This window comes from Eretmochelys imbricata, chromosome 2 (genome assembly GCF_965152235.1).
Source record: "Eretmochelys imbricata isolate rEreImb1 chromosome 2, rEreImb1.hap1, whole genome shotgun sequence".
Taxonomy (NCBI): domain Eukaryota; kingdom Metazoa; phylum Chordata; order Testudines; family Cheloniidae; genus Eretmochelys; species Eretmochelys imbricata.
In genome coordinates this window covers 35,486,593-35,504,277 of record NC_135573.1, presented here as the reverse complement: position 1 = coordinate 35,504,277, position 17,685 = coordinate 35,486,593, and the positions used below count along the sequence as shown (strand labels likewise).

At 41.1% G+C, this 17,685-nt stretch overlaps 1 protein-coding gene across 2 annotated transcripts in view; it reads right to left on the bottom strand.

Moving 5' to 3' along the window:
- Window positions 1-2,730: 2,730 nt before the first annotated feature.
- Window positions 2,731-17,685, bottom strand: part of LRP12 (LDL receptor related protein 12) — a 103,048-nt gene continuing 88,093 nt past the window's right edge. For both annotated transcript variants that reach the window (XM_077809886.1, XM_077809887.1), the window contains 3 exons: window positions 16,362-17,463; window positions 15,573-15,705; window positions 2,731-5,167 (listed from right to left, as the gene is read on the bottom strand). In XM_077809886.1, the coding sequence (XP_077666012.1) occupies window positions 4,301-5,167; window positions 15,573-15,705; window positions 16,362-17,463 (2,102 nt within the window). In that variant the 3' untranslated portion in view covers window positions 2,731-4,300. The remainder of the gene's footprint in view (window positions 5,168-15,572; window positions 15,706-16,361; window positions 17,464-17,685) is intronic.

Here is a 17,685-nt window from a genome sequence, read left to right as displayed (position 1 = left end):
AGCATACTTGATTTGCCTCTTGACAGTAGCAGGCAAGACACTGGGTTGACTGAAGAAGGCCATGGTACCAGGGGACGCAGCACGCTTGCAGCCTGCATATCCAATGGCCCCGAATGAGCTGACTCCTGCACCGCTAGGAAATTTGGAACTAAAAGGAACAAGAAATCTTGCATCACAATGTAAGCCTCCAGTATTGTTGGCACAAAGAGGGTCCCCTGATGCTGCTTTTGTTGCATCAGAAGGGTTGGTACCAAGGGTTGTGGCAGTGGTTGGCCTCAATGACACTAACCTTGGAGCAGGAGTCTATGATCCTGCCTGAGGTGCTATTGGCACCAGGGAGTGCCTCCTTTCTGAGGACACACTCTTCCCTGCCTACTTACTGGCAGACAGTGCTGGAGACCTCAATCTTTGGCGGATGAGTCCTCTTCAAAACACCCTGACGATGTTTCTTTCTTGGCATTGGGGAAGGAAAGAGGCTCCAGGATTCAGTAATGTCTGGAGGAGCACTCCTTACTCAAGTCAACATGTTTGGTATTGACACCAAACAGGAAGGCTCTGAAGTTGGATGCAGGGCAGCCTCCATGAGAAGGTGACGAAGCCTTGTCTCTCCATCTTTCTTGGTTCAGGGCTTAAAGTTCCTGGAGATCTGGCACCTGTCCCGGATGTAACTGCACTGAGGCACTTTAAACATGAGAATGGTTGTCACTTACCAGCCTGGATTTCCTGCAGCTGGTGCAAGCTGCTTAAAGCCCAGAGACTGAGGCATTTCCCCAGTACTGGGCATCACGAGTGGGAACACATAGATCTATTAGCTATACTATGAAAACACTACAAAAATGAGTACCAATTATATATATGAAAACAATTTTCCTGAAGGGGGGCAGGAATTGCTGAAGTGCTCTGACTACCAATCACAGTTGGTAAAAAGGGACTGAGGGAGGTAGGGGGGTGGCTCCACCCTTTATACCATTGCACAGCAGCATGAGGCAGCACAGGGGGCATGTGCCACCCTAATGGGTAGCATTAAGGGAAAAATATCTCACACTGGTGCAGTGGGTGTGCACACACCTGAAGTGAAGTGAAATGAAATGGACTTGTGCAATCACTCAAAGAGCCTGTGGATTAAGTCCCAGTTGCAATGAGGATTTAACGGTCATTAATTTAAATAATTAATATGAATTTCCCAGAATAAGCACTAAGATCAGCAGTTTGAACAAGCATAAACTTTGCCTGGGAGTTCTGATTTTGTTAGCACGGTAGTAAATAAAACACAACAATAATTACAACTCTAAGGAAGTTGTTTTATTTTCAGGGTGCTCTACTGGAATTAATTTTGGAGCAGGGATGGGTCAAAAAAATTCACTTGTATTCATGCACATGTTGGACTTGTAACTGGAAACTAGATAAGTGAAATAGTTGTGCTACAGAGAGACTCAAGCAACCAACCTTATATTTAGGACTGCATGATAGATGATGAAAGACAAAATGTGGTATGTGAAAGGAATAAATTACATCTACATGTGAACTCATTCTACATTTAGAAACTTTGTCATACACAGAAAATAGAAACCTCTTATAAAAATTGTGCAGTCTTCAGAGCTGGTAGATGAACATGATGTCATATTTAACGAAAATTAAATTATAAGTAAAAGAAAATTATAAGTAAAAGGTTTATTTGACAGCAACTATGTATCTTTAACATTTCCTTCAGATGTCTCAACATTTGCGAAAAGACAAATAAAAAAAACACTTCATGATATATTTCCAGCAGTTCAGACGGAAACAAACGTGTAGAGGTACAGTTGTCTGCTCAGAGTGCTAATGATACCATTTGTATTCCCAGTAACAATGAGCTTGATAGCTACCCTTAAATTATGTTGCATTAAAAGCATTGTAACAGACTGTAAATAAAATCTATATTTTCAGTGGCTAATGTCCCAATTCCCAATCATATCCTACTCCCATGTTTTCTGTCTAATTGTTCTCCTTTAGAAAAACTGACCATTGTACTTCACTTCTCCCCTAACAAATCTCTATATGCAAATCTATAGACTTTAATAGAATCAATACTGTTCACTTGTTGTTTGTATGTATATGTCTGACATGTTTCATGAGGCCTTGTACTAATGCTTGATAGGAAGCAGTTATTCAAACAGTTTCAGAATCACTTTCCAATGTCATTGATTCAGTTAGGTTTTTTTTAAAAAAAATATTAAAGTACCAATTTACATCAGAACATGGAGTGAAGAGTTTACTTGGTTCATATGTATTTTAGGGCCAGTTTTTGCTGCACCTTATTCATGCTGCATAGTAACTTGCTCCGCAAGTAGTCCCGCTAAAATAAAACAGAATATGGTATTAGTCAATGAGGATAAGGGCTGAAAAAACTGGAGCTAATGATTTGTACCTTAACACCTCTGGCACAACTGAATTTAATGCTTGCATTTGGGAACTGAAGAATGACTAATTTCAAAGAGTCCTCAACACCTGTATTGCACATAGGTTCCTCAAAGCTCAATGTGCAGGATCATACCTTGAGCTGGATATATACCTGTTACCTCTTGAGAATAAACCTACAGGTTGTAAAATTTTGCTTCATTTTCTCAGATTGCTGACTGTGAATGAAGAGAGCGAGCGAGCGAGATGTCTATTATTCAGGTTTTTCTTTTAGATGTGTTTGTACTCCATAGATGAGGGTTTAAAAAAAATAAACAAAAAAACAAAAACAAGTAGATCTTTGGGTTTATCTTTAAAAAGTACCTCAAAACATAACAAAAATTCATTTTAATTTTGATACATATTAAAACATTTTAGTCAGTTCTGCCTGACAGCATAACATGACAGAAATGCACAAGACTTTAAACATGCTTTAAAATGACATTCAGCAAAGTATTTAAAATTTAATAAATAGCATACAGTCACACACAAATACATTTTTCATACTGAATCACTAAGCCTACTCAAAATAGACTGGCAAAGAATAAATAAGACAGTAGTTGACAATTTTTTTGTTTTTGTTTTTAAAAGATGTAGATTCCTGCTATCACGCTAGTTGCCACACATTTACCTGCTTATCGCAAAATTGGAAATTATAAACAATTTTTTTCACTGATCTGTTTTGCTCCAACTTGTAATATTACCAAAAAAAAAAATTTACATGGATATACTGAAGGGTTTTCTTTCTTTTTTTTTTTTTTTTTGAACAACCAGTCTGAAACCAAGTAAGTCAATTTTTTTAAATACAATGAATAAATAGGGATTTAGTCAAGGAAATTCAATTGTAACAAAATGCAACTCCCCAAGAAAAGAGCCATGGAAATATATAGCAATTGCAATATTAGAGAATAGTACTTAAAGTGATAGTGCTTGTGCACTAAGCTCATTAGAGACCTCAATATGATTTTAGTGCAAATCCCTTGAATCCAAATAAGCTTTATATCTATATTACTAGGGAAAGATCTATTACCAGTTGGAATGTATCCTGTTTAGTAATGTACCTATATCAGATATTTTTAAGAATGCATATTGTAACATCTTCAGTTATTTGATTTTTTGTCCTCAAACTGAGATAACGAATGACCTGGGATTTTATATCCTACTTAGTTGTACCATATTGGATTGCAATTTATTAAATGTCAGATTCCAATGTTATAAAGACTATAAAAGGGTTTTTGCCATTAGTTTATCTAATTATACCTAAATCTGATACATCTCTGCATTTTGAACTTTTGAAAGAAAAAAGTGTTATGGTGAAAGTCTCTCCCTTTGAAAAAGTTCACATGACATAATTCAAGAATATTTAGACAAAATGTTATATAAACCTCAAAAGGAAAAATACACATTTTTACATTAACAATCCTTACCAGCATTTAGTATATTAAGTTACAAGTACGTTGGCAATAATACAATGGATTCAATTTCCAAAGGAAAAATTCTGTACAAATTAACCTGTTAATATGGGGTAAACAAACAGGCAGTCAGTAAGTCTTGAGTAGCCATGTTTCTATTGTGAACTACAGTACCAGGATAAACTAATTTGAAACTAACTGGATGAACCCTGGTTACTTAAAGAGTAACTCATTTACACTGGATACATTTATTCCGAGTCATTAAAACTTTAGTAGTCCAGAATTACCCAGTATAAGAAATGTTTATTGAACCACACAGGCAAAAACATATTAATCACATGATTTTACCTTGGACTTTTTAAAACTAGAATCTAGTTTTCTTAACTATGAAGTACAAAACAATGACTGATATTGCTCCAACTTGTATTCAATCTCCCCTATTCAATCCGTACCTAACAAAGTAACAATGCCTCATCGTCACTAGTTTCATTTTTCAGTGCTGCTTCTAAGCAAGTGTCGGGTATCTGGGCAGTGTGTACAATACCACAGCGCTCACATGGGCCATCTCGTTTACATGACCTTACTCCATGATGCATTGCACTGTAAGGCTGCCTAAGCCCTTGTCCTTGATCTGAGGAGAGATCAAGCAGGGGTCTTGAACAGTCATTCATATCAAAGTCTGATGCTACATCAGAAACCGGAATTAACATTTCAACATCGTCATCTTCATCTCTTCCACTTACACCATTATCAAGCTGTCTCAAAGGACTTTGGTTCTGATTTACTGAGCTTGATCTCCCTAAAGTAAAGCGTACCCAACGTAATCCTTGAGTCATACGACTTAGTGCACTAGTGAGCTGGTGGCGTGCTGGACTTGCACTTGGGGGTTCTACACTTGTCATTTCTCTTCCATTATCTGTATTACCACCACTTGTATTCTGAGCTGAGGAACTTCCACATGCTCCTACTGTTGCTTCTATTGCTGTTGCAGGTGGAATTTTTTGAGGCAAAGTGGCAGCAACACCACCAACTGCTCCTGCTGTGTCTCTTCTTTCATTTTCTGTGTCTGTGTCATCAGATTCAACTGAAAATAGACTTCTGTGAGCATTACTTCTTTCAGCTTCTCTGCTAGTACTCTGACTGGCAACAACATCATCTCCATCTGCTGAGACTACTGCCAGTGATCCAGAATGACGGGACCTTGCAAAATTAAAAATTCGATTCCAAATGTTACTTGACCTGCCAGCAATCGGAAGTCTGATTGAGGTAAATCCAAGCTGAGATCGCACTGCTAGTCTCAGGTTTTCCAAAACTGAAGCCTGAAAAAAATGACACACAAATTAGTCACTGAGAGCTGACAGTGTGCCAGAAAAGGAGGAAGATACACAACCTAAATGAGAGATGTTAGCATATAGGCTTGTTTGTCAGCCTGAGATAGAATTTTGGGTTTGACTTTTTTATACTTTTATATATTATACTAATATGTATGAAGAACAACGAACAAAGACACTGTGTTGCATTTCCCACAACCAGATGGGGCTTTTCGTACAATAGGAAGCGATAAGGGATAGAGCAGTTAAAAGTGTTATTGGGCATGGTGGGAATGTAATACATGAGCACACACACTTGATGACTCCATCAACTCCTTATCTCAAAGCAAGGTCAGGCAACCATTTGGTAGGGGCAAGAGAGGATGGGGGGGTACAAAAGGGTTGGGATGAAGACCCCTACTCAAGACCCTCCAGAACAGAACATGACGATAAGTTATAAAGGATGTGACTAGGGGCATGCATTCCAGGTATATCTGCGCCGGCTAAGAAGGAGGAATTGGGAATAGTAATGGGAGAATGGGGGACTGGGAATAGGGGAATGAGGAACAGGGACAGAGGCAAGGATTTGCAGCATCAGAGCTGGGAAGGGAGACACAGGGTAAATGCTCTGCGGCACCAGAGCTGAAAACAGAACACTGGGAAGAGGGAGCTCCATTGGAGTGTGGAGCTAGGGGTTAGAAGAAGAAGGGGTTCTATTGGAGTATAGAAGTATATTTGGGGGAGGGGAAGGGGGAAACTATCGCTGTATAAAGGTAAGCTTGACTGGTATGAAGGGCTTTGGAATATGTTTGCTTGGAACTAAACCCCAATAAACATCGCATTGTCTGTTCTTCGGACTTCTGGTCTTTTGCTCTGTCTCTGCATGACAAGAACCAGGAGAGAGGGTGAAGGGAAAGCCCTCTAACAAGAGAGATCTAAATCTAGGTGCTCAGATACTACAGTGATGAATTTGGGACAAGAACCTAAATTAAAATCAAATATAGTCCAGGCAATACACAGGCTGTAGATATCTTGGAATGCTGTTGGAATATTTGGGAGAACAATTAAAGGCTCCACTAAGTGCAAATTTTAGAGGGATTTAAATGGAGAGGTTGGGAATAGGAGTAGTGGGAGACCATTCTGAGTATAAGATTGGTATGGAAGATGCCTAGATCCTGTAAAGTGTGGAATATACTATAAATGGGGCAACTAACATGACGGTTTGGGGGGGGAGGGAAGAGGAGGAGGAGGAGGAATTTAGAACAGTAATGTAGATGAGATGTGGTTTTGCAAAATTCAAGGACCCGTATGAGGTGAATGGACATGAAAAGGGATGTAATTTGGTTAGAAGAGTAATAGGGGAGGGCGAAGGAGGAGCTGCACAATGAAATGCAGGGAAGCTGAAGTTGTTGAGGTGCAAGATAACCAAGGTATATCAAGAATGACTTATTTGGAAGGCTAAAATAAGGGATTTTAGAAGTGCTGTTCAAAAGAAGTGACAAGATTTGGCAAATATTTTGGGTCAGAAGGAGAATGAAACAGGAAAGTTGACCACAAACACCAAATTTTCTAAGCTTAAGTGATAATGAAGCCTATACACAAAGGTTAAGGTTTTCAAAAACAGGAGTCTAAAGTTAGGCATCTAAATAAATAACTTGTCATTTTAGAAGTGCAGAGCAGCCAGCAGCTTCTATTAATCTCAACAAGAACTTCTAGAAGCTCAGCATTTCTAAACCTCCCCCGCCCCCCAACAAGCTACTTATTTCGATGCCCTAACTATAGATTTGGGCGCCTATCTGTAGTGTCCTATTTTTGAAAATCACCCTAAGTCACTAGTAACTTTTGGAAAATCTTAGCCATTTACTTGTAGCTTAAATTCTAAAAAGTGTCTGCAAATTTGAAATGTGTCTGCTGATCAAGACATTAGGAATAAATACTTAAGACATCCTGATTTAACATTAAAAAGAATACTTAAAAAAAATCAATATGAAGAATTCTTTGCAACTTTACATATGCAGATTAAAAACCAGAAGAATTATTTTTTCCTTCTCCATTTCATATTCCTATTTTGGAACGTACTAGATGTGATTCTATTCTTCACACAAGTTTCACATTAGAATAATTACTGACATCAATGGAAAATGAGGAGTACATCCATTTTTGTAATTGGAGGAAGACATGGTCCTTTATGACTAGCTCTGGCAAATGACAAGAACTTAAAAAAAAACAAACCTGCATGAATTGGTGGGTAATTTATAAACAGTTCAGATAATACTCTCCACTGCCTTAGACAACATGCATCTATTTTGTAATGTTGCATCTGTTCCTAAATAGGAGCTTCCCAGTTGTTGGCAAAGGAATGAAATTAGCTCTTACGTTTTGCATAAATGCTTGCATACATTTAATATAAAGTGTAGGCTAAAATTTTACAAGGTATTAAAGGAGGTATTAGTGATTCCTTGATGGGTATCTTTCAACTCTCACTATTCTGTTGGAAGAGGAACTTTACCTTCTTTCATAGACTCTGACTGTGGTGGTTGTCCCTAAAGTTGGAAAACACCTTACCTTATGCAGCTCCTAGAGACTCATATCACTATTGAATTATGACAGAGGCTTTAGTAAAAATACTAGCTAGCCAACTGCAGTTCATGTTCTCAGTTTATATAAACCCTGATCAAACAGGATTAATTAAAGATAAACAATTGTTGGAAAAATGATTGCAGACACTTTGTACAGACCCATTATATTCCAAATAGTCTATGGTATCATCAAGCAAGCCAGCTCAGAACAGTAGTGGATTAGGGGTTTGTTGTAATCCAGCCAAACACTAGGTCTTTATTGAACAGAAGATTGTGTGAATGTAAAAATTGCTAGGCTACCATGGATTTTTATATTTTTATATATATAAATAAATAAATTAAATAAAAAGAATCACACCTGCCAGAAATGTATACACATCTTTCAGCAAAGGCTACTCTATGAGTTTGGGATAGAATTAGGACAAGGTATGTTGTTCTCTCTCATCAATGACACCCACTGAAAATAATATAGATTTTAACCCAAATCATAAACCAGAGTTTTAAAGATTGAGAGCACCATAGAATACATATGATTAGCCAGCTGTTCAATAAAGAAACTTTTCTAATTTATTTAGAAATCAAAACTAAGTTTCACTGGCCTTCTCTCCCATGGTTCAAGTTAGAAAAAGTTAAGAAACATAATGCCTAAAAAAACCCCCTTCTATACAGAAATCTAACCTTAACAGAAGTGATGGCACCTGGTCAATCAGGAAACAAAAAAGTAACTAACTGATATCTATCTTGGCAGACAACTTTCCTAACACAAAAAATATCCATATTTGGCATACTGGGAAGAGGACCTGGATAGACAATTTACCCCAGAGTAATAGGGTTTGAGCTGGAAAAAGAAGACCAGCAATCTCAGTTTGTAGCACAATAACAGAAAAATTCTTTAAGATACTGCTTCCATGGCTAAATAAATATATAAATACCAATGTACACACACACACAAACTCTCTCTCTAAATGAGGATAAATGATGGAGAAATTGGGGTGAAAAAAAGAGTTTTTATGCATATTACATGTGAATATGTTTTGTGATGTGGTATCACTATACTCCGTGTTTTACATTTGGTAATTTGTAAATTTCAGTAATCTGCAGTAAATCCCATTTATTAGTTTCTGCTGTACTTTACTTCCAAAAGTTATTATAAATGTTTTAATTCACTACCTTGTGGTTTATTAAGAAAATTCACATATACATTCTGATCTATATTATGAAAAGAGGTAAACAGAAGAGCCTGATTTATCTGCTTTGTACCATTCAATATTCTTTATACTTTTATCAGTCCCTCTCAAAACTGCAGTATACTCCTCTTCACTAAAATTATATCTCCTTAGAGTCTATGAGATTCAGAAAAACATGAAGGCCTATTGACACTCTATAAAATCTCTCTATAAATTTATACTACTGTTCAAATTTACTCCTATAAAGGAAGTACAGAGTCCTACACACATCACAGGAGGGTCACAAGGATATTTTATACAAATTTATATATATTTTAGTACAGAACCACTTCCTCTGATCTGAAAGCAATTTTGATTAAGGAACAAGTGTCATTTTGATTTATTTTACTAAATTCCCAGCAGGGTAATTCCATCATCCTAGTTGCCTGAACAAAAACAACTGTTCTGTGAAGAATATTCCTTCTTTTCTCTGTTACAGAGAGGAACTAATCTCTTACCAATTTCTATATGTGCTGTTATTTTCTTTATTCTGAATGTTACCAGAACACTGAAAGAATTTGGTTGTGTCCAACTGGGATTTATGATGTTCAGCTTAAACAGCCTGCATTCCTGAATCATAACACAAACTGCCTATGCTTAAAATAGGAAAAGTGTCAAGTTGCATGAGCCACATCTGTAAATACAAAACATTTTTTAAACAGGCCTCACATAGAGGCAGATTCTAACATCTATTACATATACGTTCAGCTCAGAATCCTATCTACAGCTGAAGTCTCTGTTGAACATGAAATATTTCCAGACAGAGGGAAGAACTCTTTTTGCCAAGATAAATATGGAGGATAGCATTTCCTACAAAAGCTGTGAAGTTATCTGTTGTTGTTGACTTTGTGTCTCCACCTGCTTCCATCAATGAAGCCAGCTGTTCCTTTTTGGTTTAATATGCACTATTAGGAAAGTAACACTCACCCAATTTCTATGCAAAACTATCTCAGTCACGTCTGAAACCTGGAATCTCAGATCACCAAATAGCTCTAATACGAGTTAACATTAAAAAGTCTGATATATGGGTAGCTCTGTGTTAAGGACAGTAACAAGTAGAAGACTTTTAACTTAAGACAAAACATTCAACATTGACTACTACAAGTGTTTATTAGCATCACAGCTTATGGATGCTCTTTACATTAGTTGGACTGGTACCTAATGGCATTTTCCTGAAAATAATATGTACTTTGCAGTTCACCAAGTTTTCCCGAAAGGCTCTGTGAGAGAGTAGCCACTCAATGAAGTGTCAAGAGATTTCAAGATGTGCAGTTAAAGGGAAGTTTGAGGAAAGACGTTTTAAGTTTTTCTTTAAATACAGTCAGCTTTGGAAACTTAGGCATATATTATAGACAGAGCTGGTAGACACCTTACTGGATGAAGAGTTTTAATTTTAGCTCTAGACTGTATCAACATGTGTATGCACAACAGATCCAAATTATGGTTAAAAAAACAAAAAACCCAACAGTTATCTACCTCTCCTAACTGTAATTCTTTGAGATGTGTTGCTCATGTCCATTCTAAGTAGGTGTGTGCATGCCATGTGCAGTCGTTGGAAGGTTTTTCCCCTAGCAGTACCCGTCTGGTCGGCTGTGGAGCCCTCTGGAGTCATGTCTGCATGGCAGTGTATATAGGCTCCTGCCAACCCGCCACCTCTTCAGTTCCTTCTTGTCAGATACTCCAAGAGGGAAGGCGGGTGGGTATTGAAATGGATATGAGCAACACATCTCAAAGAACACCAGTGAGGAGAGGTAGGTAACCGTTTTTACGTCTTCAAGAACGCTACTTTCCAGGAGAAGTAGAGGAGGGAGCATGTTGCCAACGGCTTAAAAGGAGGTTCCATCAGTCCAGACAGCCCAGGGTTGACATTGAGGAGTTGGCTGTTTTACTTGAGGAGGCAGACTGTTTAATCCCTTGAGGAAGTGGCCCACCATGGGGTTCCTGAAAAACTGAGCGTCCAGCTGAACTGGGGTGGAAAGCAGAGATAGCTGTGAGGTGCACATTTATTAATGATACTGAAAGACCCTTCTGTTTTAGATGCAGCAAATAGTTCAGGATAAAGGAAATTGATGCCTGTAAGGGTGGAGTGTGTTTCTGTAATGCCCAAATGGAGAATTTTTCCACTTTGCCAGACAGGTGGACCTAGTGGATGGCTTCCTGCTGCTAAAGAGGACATCTCTAACAGGGTCTGAGCACGTGAGCTCCAAGGGATTCAGCCACGGAGTTTCCATGCCATGAGATGGAGAGACTGCAGATTGGGAAACTGAAGGTAGCTGGGGTCCTGGGTGATCAAATATGGGCTATGGGGCAGGGTTATTGGCGTGTCCACCGACAGGTCTAGAAGTGTGGTAAACCGGTGTTGGAGAGGCCATGCTGGTGCTATTAAGATCATTGATGCTTTCTCCCTTCTGACTTTCAGCAGTACCTTGTGTACAAGTGGGAAGGGTGGGAAAGTGTATAGTAGGTGGTACTTCCAAGGGAGGTGAAAAGCGTTTGCGAGTGAGCTCGGGCTGTAATTCAAGGAGCAAAACTGGTGATGCTTCCTATTGTATTTCGTTGCAAACAAATCTATTTGGGGAAACCCCCACCGTTGAAAGATGTTGATCACAACATCCGGGCGGAGGGACCACTCGTGATTGTGAAATGACCTGCTGAGATGATCGGCCAACTCGTTTTGGGAATCTGAAAAGTATGATGCCTTTAGATGTATCGAATGAGCGATGCAAAAGTCCCACAGCTTAAGGGCTTCCCAGCACAGGGGAGAAAAACAAGCACCATGCTGTCTGTTTATATAGAACATTGCTGATGTGTTGTTGGTCAATACAGATACACATGTGCCCTCCAGATGGGCCTGGAATGTCTGGGAAGCAAGGCGGACCGCTCTTAGCTCCCTGTTGTTGATGTGCAACGAAAGTTCTACCTGGGATCAGAGGCCCCGAGTCTGCCTAAGTGTGCCTCCCACCCAATGCCAACGCGTCCGTTACTAGAGACAGCGAGGGTTGGGGCCTGAGAAAAAAAGCGCACTTCGGCACACACTGCTTGCGGGTCGAGACACCACCTGAGGGACTCAATAACTGGGGGAGTGAGTTTAACCAACTTGTCTAGGTGGTCCCGATTCAGCCTGTACACTGAGGCTAGTCACGCCTGAAGGGGACAGAGCCGCAGCCTGGCATGCCGTACTACGTATGTACAAGTGGCCATATGGCTGAGAAGCTTCAGGCAATTTTGTGCTGTAGTGGTGGGGTATCACCTGAGTTCCTCTATGATGGCACCCATGGTGAGAAAGTGAGTTTCTGACTGGAGTCCAGGAGAGCTTTGATGAACTCTATTCTCCGAGTTGGGGTTAGGGTCGACTTTGCTACATTCAGTATGAGGCTGAGCCTGAGGAACATTGTCTGAACTAGGCTCACATGGGCCTCCACTTCAGCCCCGCACTGTCCTTTGATTAGCCAGTCATTGAGGTATGGGAATACTTGCACCTGCCATTTCCACAGGAAGGCTGCCATGACCGACATGCACTTGGTGAACACCTGGTTGGCTGCAGAGAGGCTGAAGGGGAGAACTGTAAACTCATAGTGAGTGTTGCTGACCACCAAGTGGAAAAACCATCTGTGGGACAGGACTATGGTCACGTGAAAATATACATCCTTCAAGTCGAAGATGATGTACCAGTCCCCCAGATCCAGAGAGAGGATAATGGAAGCCAGGAAGACCATGCAAAACTTTATCTTCCTCATGAATTTGTTGAGGTTTCGCAGGTCTAGAATAGGTTTGAGCCCACCCTTGGCCTTCAGGATTAGGAAATTCCAGGAATAGAACCCCCTGCCCCTGAATTCTAGAGTGACCTCCTCTACCGCCCCAAGATGTAGGAGTGTCTGCACCTCCTGCATGAGAAACTGCTCATGAGAAGGGTCCCTGAAGAGGGATGGGGAAGGAGGGTGGGAAGGCGAGAGGGAACAGAATTGGAGAGAATATCCTAATTCTCCCATGCTTAAGACTGAGTGGTCTGGGGTGATTTGTGCCCAGGCATCATAGAAATGGGACAGAGGATTCACAAAGGGAGGGGAAGGATCCGGGATCTGAACTGGTGCATCAACCCCGGGCGCACCTTCAAAAGTTTGGCTTGGAGGCTGGGGGCTGCTTTGCTGAGCCCTGTCTATGGTTAGAGGAGGACTGAGAGGGTCTCCGTCTGTTACTTCTGCCCCGCTTCCTGCCATAGTCCTGCTTAAGAGGAGCTGGCTAGAATCAAGAAGCAAGCTGCGGTTTAAAATGGTTTCTTTGGGGGGCTGGCGTATGAAGCCCCAGGGACTTCAGAATTGCCCTTGAATCCTTTAGGCTGTGGAGCTTAGTGTCTGTTTGCTCCAAAAATAGCCCTATGCAGTTGAAAGGCAAGTCCTGACACCTGAAGCCATGGGCTTCTTCTCATGGCTATAGCTGTTGCCATGGTATAGGTTGCCGAGTCCGCTGAATCTAAGGAGGCCCGTAAGGAGGGCCTTGTGACAACCTTGCCTTCCTCAAGGATGGCAGCAAACTCTAAATGGGAGTCCGTCAAAAGTAGCTCTTTAAACTTGGACATGTTCCAAGAATTAACACTGCAGCGGCTAAGGACTGCCTGCTGGTTAGCAATGCAAAGCTGGAATATACCCCCAATAGAATATACCTTCCTACCAAAAAGGTCCAGCTTTTTTGCCTCTTTGGATTTAGGTGTCGGTCCTGGCTGTCCCTGCCTTTCCTTCTGGTTGGCTGCCTCCACCACCAAAGTGCCCGGCTAAGGGTGAGTGAACAGGTACTTATACCCTTTGAACGGCACAAAATACTTCCTCTCCACCCCATTAGTCATGGGGGGGGGGGCTAGAGAGATGGGCATTTGTCACAATGCTTTAGTAGTGTTGTGGATGGCCTTAATGAGGGGGCAAAGCCACCCTCGAGGGACCTCGCAGCATCAAAATGACGACCTGGGAGTTGAACTCCTCCGACATCTCCTCTACCTGCATGCCCAAATTTTCAGCCACCCTACTGATTAACTCCTGGTGGGCTCTGTTGTCCATGGCTGGCAACATGGTAGATATGCCTGCCACCACTTCATCTGCGGAGGATGAGGAAGATGCCTGTGGGGGTTCTGGGTTTTCCTGACCCTCTGGCTCGCAGGGATCCCCTTGCGCTGAAACACCCTGCATGGCACTGGGAGCGGTGCTGGTCTCCGTGCCCATCTCAGTGCCTGCCTGCGTGCCCATCTCCTGTCCCCAGAGAGGTTCCTGGGCTACAGATGTTGATGATGGAGGGGCCAGCACCTCCAAAACCACTGACAAGGATCTGGCCCCAGTGGTAGGCCCACAGGGTCCAGAAGGGCCACTGAGCCAGTGCCTGACACTGTGGTGGTCATGACATAATAGGCATTGGCTGCCTCTCTTGTTGTCTGGAATAGTGCCGGCTTCACCCAGAGGCAAATGATTCCACCTCCAAATCCCACGAGGACTCCATCTGGAGCGGTGCCGCATCATTGCTTGCCCCTGGAAGGCACAGGACCTCTTTGCAATGCCGATGGTGCTGGAGCCTACACAAGGGATTGTGCCGTCATTGCTATGAGGTGACTAGCCACCTCAAAGGTGTCTAGTGTGGAGGGAAGGTCTAAGTCCTCCTCCCGAGGCTCCCGCACTGAGGAGTCCACTAGAACCAGACTTGACGGACTTCCCAGTGAGGCCAGAGTCGATGGTGTTGGCTGAGTCAGAGCTGAAGGTGTCATGGCACAGGACACACATTGCTGGTGTTTCCTCATTCCACTGCTCTAGTGGGAGAGCAACCTCTTTTCTTGAGTCTTCTTCCTTTTGTGCGGCACTGGCGAATAGGGGCACTTGCATCGGAGGTCGTCTTCGGTGCCAGGGAGTGGCAATGCTGCGGATCTCTGGAATCCAAGTCCTTTCTTGGTGCCACGGCCTCTCTTACCGAGGCCGGTCCACTCCGCACTGAAGTGCTGGACTTAGGGTCAGATGCCACCTGTGCTGCCTAGGGATGAAGGGCTGACTCCATGTGGAGCAATTTTATCCTGAAGTCCCTCTCCTTTTTAGTTCTTTAGTGAAACCCCTACAGATCTTGCACTTCTCAGTCTGATTGGCTTCCCACAAACACTTTAAACAGGAGTCATGTGCGTCCTCCCTTTGGCATAGGCTTCAGACAGGACCTGCACGGCTTGAACCCTTGAGACCGTAGCATGCCGTGGTCCCAGGGAAGGGAAAGGTGCGGGGGGGGAGACACTTTTGAGTGATTGACTTTGCAACCTTAATGTTCTTTGTATGCAATATATACACAACATCCACCACTGCACCTACCAGTTGTAACTTTTCACATAACATGCCTTTTACTATTGAGAGATATTGGCATTCCTTTAAAAAAATTGTTGAAATTGTTTGCAAAGTGATTCAGTTGTGTGCCGTCACCATCTCTTATGATGGAGAGTTGTCCAATATTTAAAAGTAATTGTGGTACAAAAATATTGATGTGGCTGAAGAAAGTGATAAATCTCAAAACCCAAAACATGGTAGTTAGAAAGCCAAGTTTGTAAAAATTTAAATTGGATGGCCTGCTATTTTGGGATAATCAGAAACACCTTACCTGGTTTGGTGAACAAACAGGAAAATCTTCAACTGGTGGAATTAAGCCTTGAGCAATTAACTGTCCGTAAGATGGAGGAGCTTCTCTTCTTAACAACTCAGCTTCAACCCTTGACAACTGTGTTTCAAATGATCTTTCAAGAAGAAATAAAAGTTATATAGTACATAAACAGAGAGCATGTATTCATAGATAGGGATTAGACCATAACAAAATTGATAAGATTCATATTATTTATGGTAGTAGAATTTTTAATTCAGTTTGATCACATGATTACACAATTCCAGTGCTACTCTCAGTATAAGACTGGTGACAAAAGCAGCATTCTAATTCATATTAAAATAAGGACAAAATTTAACACATGAGTCAGTGAGAGGTAGACACACTAAGAAAAAGAAGAATGAGAAACCCTGGCACATGACAGTCCAAAAGAGAACAAGCAGAACACATAGAAATGCTGCCAGTCAATCACGACAACAATATTTAATTTTAATTTACTTCAGAATGAGACCACAGACTGAAAATTAGCACCTTTTCATTTTTTTCTGTTGGACAACTAAATATTACATTTTAGCTGCCCACAGGCAAGTGATCAAAATTATTCTTTCCCGTCATCTCCACCATCACTGCCAATAAGAATTTCAAAAATACAGAGAGAGGAAGAATACCTTTAGGAGTTATACAATACTAATAAGACCATTCTTATTGATATATTCTTATGTTAAATTGTTTACTGTGTACATTATATAATTACAATACTTTATCTTAGCTTTGGGAACATGTGCTACTTACCTTCGTTCAAACATCCTCAGTGAATACAGCTTACAAGTACATCCCAGTGCAATGACAAGCAGCAATCCACAGATAAGGCTCCCAATGACAGCTGCTGTTATTACTCTGGTGGGTACAATGACCGGGCAATTCTCTTCATCACTACCATCACCACAGTCATCTTGAGAATCACATACCCAGCTCTCAAACACACAGCGATTATTTTTACAGTGAAAATTTCCAGGTTGGCAAAAGAAGCAATTCTTCTCATCTGAACCATTAGGGCAATGATTCTGATAGTTGCAGCGATCTGAACGAGGATAGCAAACGCCATTTCGAGAGCAGGGAAACTCTTCTTTTTGGCACATGCTGCAATTGGTTTCATCCCTTCCATTTGGGCAATGCCAATAGCCATCACAGCGCTGTTGCTCTGTGTAGCAACCCCAGTTACCACCACATGGAATTTCCCATGGCAAACAGAAACCATCTACTTGATACGTAGCATTAAATCCTCTTGCAGCATTTACTTTGTCAGCACAAAAATGCACTCTTATCTGCCCAGAAGAAGAAACAACTGTAAGGGGTGCATGAGAGTCAAATGCAGTTAACACACGCAAAAGCTTGCGTGGATTTTCCTCTAATCCATCATATATTTTGACATAGTCTCCATAACCAGCACCATCAAGTTTAAAATCAGTGAAGCGCAAAATTACTTTGCGATGATCACCAGTGTCTATTAGCCAGGTGCAGTTGCTTCCAGGAGGATAAAAGTCTGGGTAATTGGGAGAATTGAAAGTACCATAAAAATATTTTAACCATTGCCCACATGTTGGCACATCACAGTCTACTTCATCTCCTAAGTCAAGACAATCAATGTTTCCATCACATTTTAAAGATTCTGGAAGGCAGGTGTAAACTTTGGTGAAGCGAGAAAGACACTGAAACTGGGTGTAAGCACAAGGTTGAAAGGAAGAAGCTGTTGGAGGATTAGCGATGGCACAGATTTCTTCATCAGAGTTGTCTCCACATTCATCCATGTTATTACATTTCCAAGTTTCTGGAATGCATTTTCCATTAGCACAATGAAACTGGTTACAATCACATCTTGGTTCATCAGATTTTCCTGAAAACACACATTTAACAATTTGTAAAAATAGGTAACTTCTACTAGACTCCAGTACTTTCTGGTCATCATTGCATATTAATTATAAATATCATGTGGTTACAGAGTACCTTATAACTATTTCGGTCTCCGTAAATAATTGCAACCCCAAATACATCCAAATATAATACAGTATTTTAAACAGCAAATTCTGCCAGTATGACAGCTTGAGCCTGATTCTCA